General features: G+C 38.1%; 1 protein-coding gene across 2 annotated transcripts in view; it reads left to right on the top strand.

Annotated features, from left to right (window-relative positions):
- slc44a5a (solute carrier family 44 member 5a) overlaps positions 1-13,791 on the top strand; it is an 83,237-nt gene that overhangs the window by 60,067 nt on the left and 9,379 nt on the right. For both annotated transcript variants that reach the window (XM_084120813.1, XM_084120814.1), the window contains exons 4-13: positions 4,197-4,281; positions 5,066-5,150; positions 5,239-5,367; positions 6,702-6,762; positions 11,307-11,430; positions 11,579-11,662; positions 11,865-11,977; positions 13,146-13,277; positions 13,389-13,488; positions 13,589-13,681. In XM_084120813.1, coding sequence (XP_083976939.1) covers positions 4,197-4,281; positions 5,066-5,150; positions 5,239-5,367; positions 6,702-6,762; positions 11,307-11,430; positions 11,579-11,662; positions 11,865-11,977; positions 13,146-13,277; positions 13,389-13,488; positions 13,589-13,681 — 1,006 coding nt within the window. The remainder of the gene's footprint in view (positions 1-4,196; positions 4,282-5,065; positions 5,151-5,238; positions 5,368-6,701; positions 6,763-11,306; positions 11,431-11,578; positions 11,663-11,864; positions 11,978-13,145; positions 13,278-13,388; positions 13,489-13,588; positions 13,682-13,791) is intronic.

Raw genomic sequence — 13,791 nt, 5'->3', positions numbered from 1 at the left:
TGACTGCTGATCTAGTTTTGTTAAAAAAAAAAACTGTGCAGTTGTGTTGTAAATGTTAGTTGTAGATAATGTTTTTACAAGCTTACCAAGGGCTACATGAATAATTATTTTTTATTATTTTTTATGTATGTTTAGGAAGCTACTTTGAAATTGTTGTTTGCCAGGTTGCTCATTATATAAATGACAGTCTAACTACCTTTTTAACTTGTAGTTACAGTAAATTAATAAATAAAGTATAACTGTAAGTATAAAGTATAAAAATAAGTTATGACTGATAAATAAAGTATTAATTGGAAACAGAGCCGTGTTTATTTGGCACAAAAATTTGAATTTTAGATAGGTAATAGTTAATACTAAATACAACTAATAAAACTAGTTGAAGCAAGTCACTTGATGAACAGTTTTTCTGTTTTGTTCTGTTTTCCTTTTTGACTTCCCAACACTACATTTGAGAGAGCATGATTTGTTATACCCTCACCTGGCTATAAATACAATGTGAAATAAATAAAAAAATCGCAGTGTGGCATTTCCCATGTAATGGTTGTAAAGGTCATGCCACACCACTTCTTATGGGAAAGAAATAGCTTGTTACTTGAAAAGCTACATTGTTTTGAAAACACTACTGGCATGCTAGTAAAAAGGTCATTTATGTTACTAGTTAGTATCTATCTCCCCAAATCTTAATGAAGGTAGAGCTGCTCTATATAGTCAGTGTGGTGGTTTTAATGACTTTCTCTTATCCAGTGATTAAAATGCTGATCTGCAGGGCCAGAAACCAACACGAGAACCTTTGATCAGATGAGGCGCCTTCCTCTAATTCTGAACCACTGGTTCTCAAGAGAAAAACAAGCTTTAACAAGAACCCCATAGACTGCAGATGAATCAACATCCAACATATAAGGATGCCAAAGTGGGTGTTCGGTACATAAAAGACTGAAAAAGAGATAGAAAGAGAAGGAGAGAGAGAGAGAGCGTCTCTCTTACTGAGGAATGTTTTTTGAGAATGAAGAGCAAAGTCTGTGCATTCCTTGTCAGCTCCTCTGATGTAAGATCATACATGAATATTTTATGATGTTCAACTCCACCAGGAGCTCCTCCACAGTTTTCCCTCCACTTCAAAGCGTGGCTAAAGTTAACGCTAATGCTAATACTACTCTATGCTCTTCTTACTGTGGAGAAGCTGATGCAAGAAGAACTGCCACAGGGATGGCTTTGTTCTAGATACTGTTTATTTCAAGGACAAAAATACCTTGGGTCTGAATTGGGAAATGCCAGAATTTCGTCGCATCGAATGATTTTGATCTTCATTCACATTAGAACGCTGTGGGATCATCCTTGTAGATTTGCTGACATTATAGTACTGTACACCCAGGCCTTGGTGCTGATGGCCACGCTGACACACACATGCCCTCACAGCAAATGCTGATCGCGTTTGAGGTGCATAATTGATAAGCGAGGCAGGGGCACGGAGAGCCCTTGTTTGAAAAGCCCTCATACATAGATGCCCGCTAGTTTCACAGCGTGATGTTCCCGCTGGAAGAGGAAATGAGTCACTTTGAAGGGTTGCTGTAGATGTAGGGCGCAGCTCCACCAGAGATGAAATAAGTACAGTGGCAGGACTTTTAAATGAGGCCATACTGTTTCTCCAAGCTTTGTTTGACTGTTATACGGCTGACAACGTTTTTTTATATTGTGTACAACTAGTTGAAACTAGTTTTGTTTTTATGTTTGTTTTTTGAGAGATACATTTTAGAATATGTGTAACGATCACCAGTGAGAGTGCCCGGGATAACCATCAGAGGGCACTTCACCACACATCCACATACTCCATTCCCCATAATACTTTGCCCAGAATATCATCCATTATCACATTCACCTGTGTCTCATTATCCTGTTTAGCTCACACGGTTCATTCTGTTAGCCTCTGCAAAGTCTTGTTAGTTGTACGTGTAACACTGCATTTCTGAGCGTTTCCACTGTTTTCCATGTTCCTGGTTTTTGACCTCTTACCTGTTTTTGCCTTGTGGATTACCATTTCAATATAACTGCATTTGGATCCTCAACCTTCTTGTCTCGGAGCAGTTTGTGACAATATGAAAAGTTTGAGATAACTAATAAAACTTTATTAAATTAGTCAAAAATCACAAATGTAGCAATGGTCAGCAGTTATTGTTTAGTAGTTTGTTTTGTTCTGGGTTTTTTTTGTGTGTGTTTCTTTTGTTGTTGTTGTTTTTTTTTTTTGCTTTTGTGTTTCTTTTGTTGTTGTTTTCTTTTGTTAATTTTTGTTTTCTTTTGTTTTTGCGTTCTGAATTTGGTTTGATTTGTGTGGGGGGTTTTTTCTTCTGTGTTTTCTTTTGTTTTTGTTTTTTTATGTGTTTTCTTCTGGCTTTGTTTTGTCTTTTTTTTTTTTGAGAGATACATTTTAGGCTCCAAACAATGGAAGCTTGTTTCCGCCACAGAATAAAACATTTTAAAAGATAATTGCGACATTTTATCTCACAATTGCGAGTTTACTTAGCGATAATCAGCAGTTATTGTTTAGTTGTTTTTTTCTGTTTTGTTTTTTTGTGTTTCTTTTGTGTGTTTTTTTGTGTGTGTTTTTTTGCTTTTTGTGTTTTTTGTTATTTTTATTTTAACAAAATTTTATTTTGTTTGTATTTTTGTGTCTTCTTAATATGTTTTGATTTGTGTGTTTTTTTCTGTTTTCTTCTTGCTTTGTGTTTTTTTTTTTTGTGTGTGTTTTTTGTGTTTTTTAAAGAGCGATTTTAGGCTCCACCAGATATGAGATAAATACAGTGGCGTGAGTTTTTACTGTTTCTCCAAACACGGCTATGAACAATGGCACAGTAGACAAGTCAAGCCACACCTGCATTGAATGTGAATGCCTTACATCCTGACTCACAATCTGCAAAGTTCTCCATCACTCAGATGATCCCATCCAGCATGAACAGCATGTAGCACGGTGGTCTAGCCTCATTTTGCAGGGTCTGTGCAGACACTAATGGGAAGCAATAATGCTATGACTTCATATTGCCCCTGGCAGAAGAATGATGTCACCCCTATAAGAGCTGCCCTCCCCCTCCCCCTCCCAAAAAAAGACCACTCAAATCTCCCTCTGCTACTGGCAAAGGATGAAATCACCTATGACATCATCCTCTAGACACAGTGTCTCGTGACTGCTATAGTCTATGAGTGCAGAAACCGATGTTGCTCATTGTGGTTACTGCATCTTAATGTATATTGGAGTATAAAGAGCTTCACTTTGAAATATTCATTTTGCATGCCGTATTTTTTGCAAAACTTTGCTGCTAGTATTTTTTGCATGCATGTACTGGCACTTTTTTTAAGGTCAAAGTTGTCACAGCAGCTTAATCCTAGCATTAAAGCGAGGCATTGTGGTGTGAATCTCATTTCACAGCTCTGTGAAATACAACTCTAATAGCCTTTGCTCAGCAGGTTACTTCACATGGAGCTGTAGCATGCAGAGTTTTTAAGTTGTTTTTCAGTTTCATTCAGAACAATTTTCAGATGACAAAAATCATTTTGCCTTGTGAACAGAGAAATAGCATCTTTAGTACCTTATATAGCAGCCTGTAGAATGTGGATGACAATTACGTCAACAGATGCCTCTGTGAAAAAACATTTTATTTTTTAAAAAAAAGATTTTTTTTTGTGTGTGTGTGAGTTGATTGTTGAAAAATGCCAGGGACAGATGTGTCACAGTAGTTTAATTTAGCAAATTAATTTAGCGATATCAAAGAGATTTCAAACAGACTTTGATACTAGGTTGTTTCTATAGTGACTTCATCCTAAAATAGACCTGGAATCAATTATTCTCCAGTTATACTCGAATATTTAATCATCCCGAGCAATACTGTCAAATGAAGTCATTAATATGCGCTCATGAGATAGATGTATTAGATAGCTGGTTACTTTATAGGTCCCTGAAGTGAAATTGTGTGGTTAAAATGCTGGTCTGCTACAATCTAATACAGCATTATGTAACCAAAGTATAGACTTAGAGAATGACCGCAAGGGCTGAGAGGGGCATTTGAGCTGTTTTTGGGATGTAGACTCTTTTATTTCCCTGGTGAAAATTCAATATTTCATTATACACTATGATCCCTGTAAAGATCATTTGGGATTTTTTTCCCTCTTTAATTAATTCATTTAATTATGTCTCCTCTTTGTTGTAGCATGGATTCATGGGGACCCAAGGAAAGTCATTTACCCAACGGACAGCGCGGGTCAGTTCTGTGGACAGAAGGGCACACCAAATGCGTAAGTGCCAGAATCACCACCAGCCAATCATAAGATTGGGTGGGAGGGGCCAAAATACACCCCATCCAATTAAAACATGTTTCACCAACCATGCAATTAGAATATTCTGATTATTACACATAACTGTACCTTCCATTTCCATTCGTGTATTTATGTATTATACCCAAAAGCACAACATTAATCCTTAAGCCTTCTAAAATTTACATCGCATGCTTTTGTGCCGAATTCCCTTTTGTGATGTTTTGGATTGATTGGCAGCACATAACCTTGGGGGAAATAAAGAAATGCTCATTAGAGGAGCTGGGACTCGCTGATAAGAGTGTTTGTACAGCCGTAGTGTGAGAGATGTTTACTCGGTGGTGGATTGGAAGCATTTGGATCTGTGCAGTTCATAATTAGGAGATGTGATGCCCTCAGTGGCTTATGGGATTATGGGTATAGTGGGAATCTGACACAAGCCCTTAATACTTTTCCTTGCCCAGACAAAATGATTGGATACTGAGTTTTTATCTGTATATCATAAAAAATTATCTCAGCATTTCAGTTATTCATTAGGCTGGAGGACAATGATTATTTAGTGTTGAATCAGGGTAATATGTTGAGATTTACAAAGCAACACTGAGAGGAGTTTTCTTACCGTGTGATAAGCACTGCAACTGAATGTTTGGAGTGGAAAGCTGCTTAAAACATTGATTTCACCCCCATAGACACAGCCGAATAGCTCCACTGACACCTACTGGCAAAATACTGCCATTTTCACACTATAATTCATTTTCCTTCATAGAAAGAAAGCCATATTATTCTACTTCAACATACTGAAATGTGCCAGTCCTGCTGTCCTGATAAACCTCCAGTGCCCTACTACTCAGGTAATACACTTGTTCATCACTAATACTGTCATTATATTGCTAATCTTGCCCTTGCAGAACTGATTTTTTTAACCTAAACTGTTTCTAGATGTGTGTTTCCAAGTGCCCAGATCGATTTGCAACGTACACAGATATGCAGCTCCATTATAGATTCAACAAGAGCCACTGGGATTATTATAAACAGTTCTGCAAGCCAGGCTTCAATAACCCCAAAAAGGTAAATCACACGGGCATGCTGAAGAGTTGCTATGAACTCAATAAATGCACAATGCCAATTAGATTTAACAAACTGAAAAAGAGCTCAATAAAATTCCGTTGATGTTAACTGTTTAATAGCTATCTATCCCTTCTGTGTGTTTTCAGAAGACCCTGTGACAAATTTAAAAGGCTATAAAACTTTCTGGAAATTTTATAGTTTATCAAACTGAGCTAATAGAGACCTTTGAGAAGAGATCTCCGCTGCAGTACATGTCACAGACTGTACTTACATTTGAGAAGATACCAAAGTCTGCAAAAGTTGGATGTTTTAATATGAACTATGAAATAATATTGTTCATCAAATCCCTCCCAAACTGATTTCTCTGATCTATATTATCCATGTTCATTTTATAGCTGTGTATTCTGTCAAAAGATGTGTCTTTTTTCATTTCTAGTAGTATCTTAGAATTATTTTCTATTGATGTTTCTATTGTGCTGCTTAATATTTGTGTAGAAACTTTTTCAGGATTCTTTGATGAATAGAAGGTAAAAAGAACGGCATTTATTTTAAACGTAAACCATTGTGACATTATAAAAGTCTTTACTGTCACTTTGGATCAATTTAGTGCATTCTTGCTGAATTAAAGTATGTATTTCTTTAATGTATTACTTAAACTTTTAAACAATAATGTATATATTTCCAATTATAAAACTGTTAGTTCCAATCCTTGATTCTGATTGGTCAATAGCTGTTTTATTCACGATGAAACACTCCGCTCCGCTTCGCGTCGTGCCTAACAACGCCCTTCAGTCGTGACTTATTCACGATACAGCACAGCCTCTCGTACCTTATTGCTTACATATCCATTATACTATATCTCACCAGCTTTACAAGTGCAACTTCTGAGCAATAAATGTTCCTTCGGGTGTCTTTATGAATTAATTTAGACTAGGAAAACCCTTTGGAAGAGGTTTTATATTTTGAGACCACTGCCTTAGCATCTGTTTAGTTCTGTTTTCCAGTTGTTTTCTGACAAGAATAAATCCACAGGCTCTTTCAGTGCTTTTAAGACATCATTCTCAAGAGCCATTTTGGCTGCTGGAGCATTGTTTTTCTGTATAAGTGTGTAGTGAACTTTATCTTAAAGAATGTTATGCTCCAGCTGATGTCAGACTGATGGTTTTGCACTGGTTACTATGTCTTATCTTCTAATGTTCATACCCATAATGGATGAAAATGGGTCCTCGGAATAGCGAGGAGTCATTTATCAAATAACTGACTTGCTAACATTGATAGAGTTGTATGCTGTCATACAGTGGAGTTGTTTAAGGAAAGCTCTTTTTTTATTGCAGTCTGTGACACAAGTGCTGCGAGATGAGGACTGTCCATCAGTGATAGTGCCAAGCCGACCATGTAAGCACTGTTTGTGTGTGTGTGTGTCCTGGTAAACCCTACGTTTATGGGGACAATATGCCCCCACAAGGATGGCAATATCCAAAATCCTTGTCCTTGTTGTGACATTTTTTGGTCCCCATGAGGAAATGGGGAAATAGTGTATAAATCACACTAAGTGATGTTTTTTTTTTTGTTGTTTTTTAAATGCTGAAAGTTTTCTGTAATGGGTAGGGTTAGGGGTAAATTTAGGGTTAGGGCATAGAATATACAGTTTGTTCAGTATAAATATCTTTGTCTGTGGATGTCCCAATAAAACATGAAAACACCACGTGTGTATGTGTGCTCTGTAGAAAGTCTATTGTATGCCCCCATTTTGATAACAAAGTAAATGGTTGGGACACGCTCCCTTTTGAGTGGAACTCAATGCTGTGTAATGGCGTTCACGCTATAAGGGGAATGCTCCCACGTGAGCTGATGTCTGAAGCATGTGTCTTAACATGGCAATCTGATTGGCTCAATGTATGGACATCGTGACTTAGCGTAGCGCATCTCCAAGTACATTAATAGATGCCAGACGCCGTTTCGACAGTTTCTTTGTCTTCAGAAGCCGAATGTTTGCTTTGCACATTTCTCTGAAATCCTGTGTGTGTGTGTCTCAAGTCAAGAGTTAAACTGTACAATATCAGTGTTGAGATACAGGAAGTGTGTGACGCCATGCCCCCCCGCTTTATCATCATGTGTATGGGAGAGGAACGTGCTAGGTCAGTCCTTGGGGATAAAATGGTGCTGACTGTCAGCATTGCAAGCGTTTCACCATTCGCAGGCTCTGATCAGCTTGGCCTTTTTCTCAAGGGATAAGGGCCATCCCCCTGCAAGGGCTCGCCAGGCCTGAGTCTGTATCCTTCTTGTTGTTCCCGTCTAGTCGGCCCGAGTTTGGTTTGTGGACCTAGTGTCTCTTCTGGACGGTCTCCCCTGGGAGATCCCGATCTGGAGAAATCCTCTCTCTCAGGTGACGATATTTAATCCTCGGCCGGAGATCTAGAAGCTTTAGGTCTGGCCTCTGAGGGGTACAAGCTCATAGATTCTGGTCTTTTGGCTGAGGTCACTGAGACAAGTTGTATGCCCTGAAATGGCAACTTTTTGTAACATGGTGTGGACAACATGGATGTAGATACGTTCTTGAAGGAACTCCAGCACTGGACCAACCGTCAGTTAACTGGGTTCACAGTTAACTGACGGTTGGTCCAGTGCTGGAGTTCCTTCAAGAACGTATCTACATCCACCGTAAAGGTCTTTGTAGTTTGGTATTTGATCCCTCTTGGCAAGATACATAGCATTGGTCCTAGGAACCTTAACGGAAGCCGCTTTTGAGCCCTTGGAGTCGGTCTTAGAGAAAACGCTGACTCAAATGGCTCTGCTGTTAGCATTAACATTATTTAAGAGAGTAGGAGACCTCCTGGCCTTTCATTAGCCACCTCCTGCTTAGATTTTGCACCAGGTGATGTCAGAGTTATTTTGCACCCCAGACCGGACTACATTCCAAAAGTACCTGCGGCTCCTCAGCCGGTCACTCTGCAGCCTTTCTTTCCTCCCTCATCAGATGCTGGAGCAAGAGAGCCTCCACCTCCTATGCCCTGTCTGTGCTCTGAGGATCTATGTCCACCACTCAGGCCAGTGGCATTGATCCTCTCAGCTTCTAGTATGCTTTGATGGCCGGTAATGCGGTCACCAAGCAGCGTATGTTGCATTGGATTACAGATGCTATGACCCTCTCCTATGAGGTATGCAGAATGGCTTCACCATAGGGATCTCGACTCACTCCCCTAGGAGTGGGGTGTACCTTTACAGGGTGTTTGTGATGCAGCAGGCTGGTCCTGTTCACACACAAACATCAGGTTCATTAGTTTGGACACAGATTCAACCCCAGGGGCCAGCTGGATAAATATAGCCATTATGTTAAGACAATGACTACGTTTACATGTGCACCAATAATGCGATTAATAATCAAAGTAAGACTATTAGTTTACATGACACGAGCAGAACTCTTCACTCCAGTTTACATGCAATTTTTACTATTCTGATTATTTGCTAATAAGTGTGGTAATACCACGCTCAGATAGGCATTTAGCATGGACGTTACATTTTTATGGACGTACTGGATATTTTTTGGCGCCGTGATACTCGATACACTGCCATCGTGTTCTTTGCGCCGTCTGGATGAAGATACAGAGCAGAGACTGTGCAGCGAGTTGTTTTGACACCAAGTTTAGTGATTTGGAGAAGAGAAAACTTCAGAATAATGTCACAGAGTTCATTTATGAAGTTGTGTGAACAACACAGGGCATTCGGTAGAACCCATGATGTGAATGCGAATGTGGTTACTATGATTAAGAGCTTAATCGCATTAATTTGATAGAAGTATTGCGTTCACATGAGGTAAAGTTTAATTGCATTATTGCCAAAATGTCATTATAATCGCATTATGAGGGTGCATGTAAACACACTCAATGTCTAAAGATCTAGTATGACTCAATAGCAGATAGTCAAGGGGCAGTCAGTCTTACTTTTCAGTATCCAATTAGGCCAATTTACATTTTTATGTAACTGAAAGTTACTAAAAAAGTTATGAACAGTCTTAAAGAAAAGAAAATGATGACTAACTTTTATACAACCGGTTTATATAACCGGCCCCAGGATCCTGTATCCTTCAGGGTTGACCCAAGTCCAGTCTGTGCTCAGCAAGCATCTGAGCCTATACAAAGCCTTGTGGGTAGGCTCAGTTGCCTTGGGCTTGGTGGCGTTGGAATTGATGTTCCCATCACATCAACGCCAAACGCAGTGTTGAGTTCCACTCAAAAGAGAACGTCTCAGGTTACGTATGTAACCCAGTTCCCTGAGAAGGGAACAAGATGTTGCCAAACCCCGGCTATGCCCGTGTGTCTTCTTCAGACAAATTGAATCTGTCGACATGCATCTCTTTATGGACAATATCTACGTCCATATAACCCAATAACCTGAGACATTTTGCCTACATTATTGCCGACATTACATTTATTCATGTAATCATGAGGGAAAAAGGTAAACTGCTTAATAAGCACACATACTCTTGTTTTCATTACTTTTTTGTCAGTATATTTAAGTACAGTTGTGGTCAGAATTATTGACACCCCTGGTAAATATGATCAAAGATTGCTGTAAAAATAAATCTGCATTGTTTATCCTTTTGATCTTTCATTAAATTTTTTTTTTTAAAACTCTAACCTTTCATTGAAGTAAAAGAATTGAAAGTGGGGGGTAAATCACATTAGTAAATAAATGCTTTTCTCCAAAACACATTGGCCACAATTATTGGCACCTTTTTATTAAATACTTTTTGCAACCTCCTTTTGCCAAGATAACAGCTCTGAGTTTTCTCCTATAATGCCTGATGAGTTTGGAGAACACATGACAAAAGATCAGAGACCATTCCTCCATACAGAATCTCTCCAGATCCTTCAGATTCCCAGATCCATGTTGGTGCTTCTTCTCTTCAGTTCACTCCACTCATCAGGTCAGGGAACTGGGACGGTCAGGGCAGAAGCTTCATTTTGTGCTCCGTAACACATTTTTGTGTTTATTTTGATGTTTGTATTGGATCGTTGTCCTGATGGAAGATCCAACCACGGCCCATTATAAGATTTCTAGCAGAGGCCGTCAGGTTTTAGTCGTGTCTGACAACTGAATACGCTGGAGTTTGTTTTCGAATGAGCAAGGAGGATTTTTCTTGAAACCCTCCCAAACAACATGTGGTTATGTGGGGTTGTTTTTTTTGTTTGTTTTTTTTAGGCTTTCTCCATCTGTGATCCTCAGAGAGTCTTTGGCCACTCAAACTTTCCTTCTCGCCATGCATTAGGACGATATAGACACACGTCCTCTTCCAGGCAGATTTGTAACATCTTTAGTTGACTGGAACTCCTTAATTATTGTCCTGATGGTGGAAATGGGAATTTTCAATGCTTTATCTATTTTCTTACAACCACTTTCTATTTTGTGAAGCTCAACAATCTTTTGCTGCACATCAGAACTATATTCTTTGGTTTTACTCATTGTGATGGATGATTAAGGGAATTTGGCCTTTGTGTTTCCTCATATTTATATACTGTGAAACAGGAAGTCATAGCTAGACAATTTCATATTCCTAGTGTGCTAAAAACAATTAATATTAATGAGAATATACTTCAGAGATATTGTACTCTTACATTTTTTTAGGGGTGCCAATAATTGTGACCAATGTGTTTTGGAGGGGAAAAAAAAGTTAAAAGTACTTTTTCGCATTTTTTGAATGAAAGATCAAAAAGATAAACAATGCAGATTTATTTTTATCGCCATCTTTGATCATATTTACCAGGGGTGCCAATAATTCTGACCACAACTGTAAGTGAGTGGCAGGTTACATTTTAGATAATATGGGCTAATTTGCATCAGAAATGAGTTGCTGTTTACTTAGGTTGTTTTGATTTTGAGCATCATTATTATTATTCCTGTAGCAGTTGATCATTCTTTTTTCCTCACTTACATGAAAGTTTTACAGCGCTGCTTCCCAGACTTCATCACCAGAAATGGCACCCTAACAGTAGCTAACAAAACTGCTTTCAAAGATGCACTGGACACAGCCAGAAGTGTGACTGAACTTAGAGATGCAGCCAAGTATGTATATAATCTTCACTATTTAATGAGACAAAATGCTCTAGAAGTAGTTGATGTGGTAAAAGCTTCTTTTTGACAAACTCTGAGCCCTTTATTATCTAATGTATTTTTTATGACTTGTGCTTATAAATACATATTTTCCCTTCAGTGGTATTACAAGTATCCATGAGGCCAAAGAGGTGGGAATGAAGATTGTGCAGGATTATGCCAGATGTTGGTACTGGATAGTGATGTAAGTAGCCTTTCATCTCAGCATAATTTCCATAAATAATGATTTTTTATTTTTGGTTGAACTGTCCCTTTAATGTGGTGCATATACATTATAACTAAAAACCAATGAATGAGTTATTGTTATTTGTAATAATCTTTTAAATGTGTGTACTGCAGTATAGAAATGCTATATCTCTGTGCTCATGAGTTCCTCAATGTGACAGAGGGCTGGTCATAGCGCTGGTCATCAGTCTGATCTTCATCTTGCTGCTGCGATTCACCGCAGGCTTCCTCCTCTGGTTCATCATCATCGCTGTTATCCTGCTCGTGGCCTACGGTCAGTATTTATAGAATATATGTAAAAAAAAAAAAAATAATTAAGATTTTTGGAAAGAAATTAATAATTATATTCATAGGCCTATTATATTATTAAATTGATCAAAAGTGACACTCAAGACATTTATAATGTTACAAAAAAATCTATTTAAAATAAATGCTGTTCTTTTGAACTTTCTATTAATCAAAGATTTGATGTTTTTCAGCTCTGACCAACAATAGACAGCTCAGCGTGAGCTCAGAGCTGGTACAATTTAAATGTTATTTTTAATGTGAAGACCAAAAAAACATTATTTATTCATCCTTCAAAGATTGTCCCTATTTGTAAAACTAAAAGTTTCAAGATGTAGGAAAACTAACACTTTTATTTAAACTTTTATTTAAAAATAAAAAGACATAAAATGACCTCTGTGACCAGTAGATGGCAGCAGAGGAACACTTTAGCCATTTCCAATCCCACATTTTGTTTTCACACGTTTTGCTTTTAATTTATATTTAGACATTATAAAATCACTATATTATATTAATATCAGATCATCAATAAAAATATTTTTTTTTTGTCAAAGTTTGGCATTTTTTGTTCTGAAGTATGAAGTAGGAAAAATAAATCACAAAATCTTATGAAAAACAAAAACTTTTTTTTCTTCAAATTGCAGCTGAATTACACAGAAAGCAAGTAAAGAGCGCTCCTTTTATAATCTCTGAAGCTCTCAAATGTTAGTCTAGAGCCCTGCAAGTCATAATGACAACAAATACTGTTTAATGACTTTAAGGCGTATTTAACATCACAATCACTTGTGCAAACTGTGTTAACTCTGGCAGCATTTCTATTGTGTAACTCAACCGCAGCTCTGAACATAAATTACTACAGTGAGTATTTTCCTTTATAACAGCCATAAATTATTAAATGGATGTTGACTATCAAGAATAATTACAAACAAGGTTGTCGAGAAATCAAATTTGCATGTAATTACATTTAATTCATCACAATTAATTTTTAAATTAAATTAAGTCACATTTCACAGATAATTATAATCTCAAACCCAAAATTGTGTACAACATAAACAGATTTTATCATCTGGATTTACTGAATATCTGTTCTGCGCAATGTGAAACAGGTCATTTCTTGGACTCTTGCGGTGTGAAACACATCCTTCTCTTGTTTGCAGGTATCTGGCACTGTTACTGGGAGTTCACTGTTCTCAGGAAGACCCCCGGAGCGGACGTCACTATCTCTGACATCGGCTTCCAGACTGACCTCCACGTCTACTTACAGCTCAGTCAGACATGGCTAGTCTTCAGTAAGAGATTCGGTCTTCAGTAACTGACTGCACTCCGTGGCTTTGAATTTCTGCGTTACTTCCATGTTACATGTTACCAATTACTTTCATGTGTTCTTCTGTTCCTCTTAGTGGTGACTCTGGGTTTGACTGAATTCTCCATAGTCTTAATACTCATATTCCTGAGAAAGCGGGTTCGCATTGCTATCGCTCTGCTCAGAGAGGGCAGCAGGTGAGTCTCTGTTTGTATCTCTGTCTGACTTCATGTGTGTGCACTGTGCAGAGAGAATAACAGCTGCTCTGATAATCTGTGTGTGTGTGTGTCTCTGCAGGGCCATCAGTTACATCATGTCCGCTCTGTTCTACCCCATCATCACCTTTGTGCTTCTGGCCGTCTGTATCGCCTACTGGGCCATGACTGCGCTGTATCCTCTTCATTTACTGCTGCACAACACTCAAAACCTTTTAAGGGACAGTTCACTCAAAATTGACTCACCCTTAAGTTGTTCTAAACCTGTATGAATTATTTTCTTCT

Source organism: Abramis brama (assembly GCF_963993115.1).
Source record: "Abramis brama genome assembly, chromosome: 7".
In the NCBI taxonomy this organism is placed as follows: Eukaryota; Metazoa; Chordata; class Actinopteri; order Cypriniformes; family Leuciscidae; genus Abramis; species Abramis brama.
The sequence above is the reverse complement of the archived record's forward strand: the minus strand, read 5'-3'. Positions and strand labels throughout refer to the sequence as shown.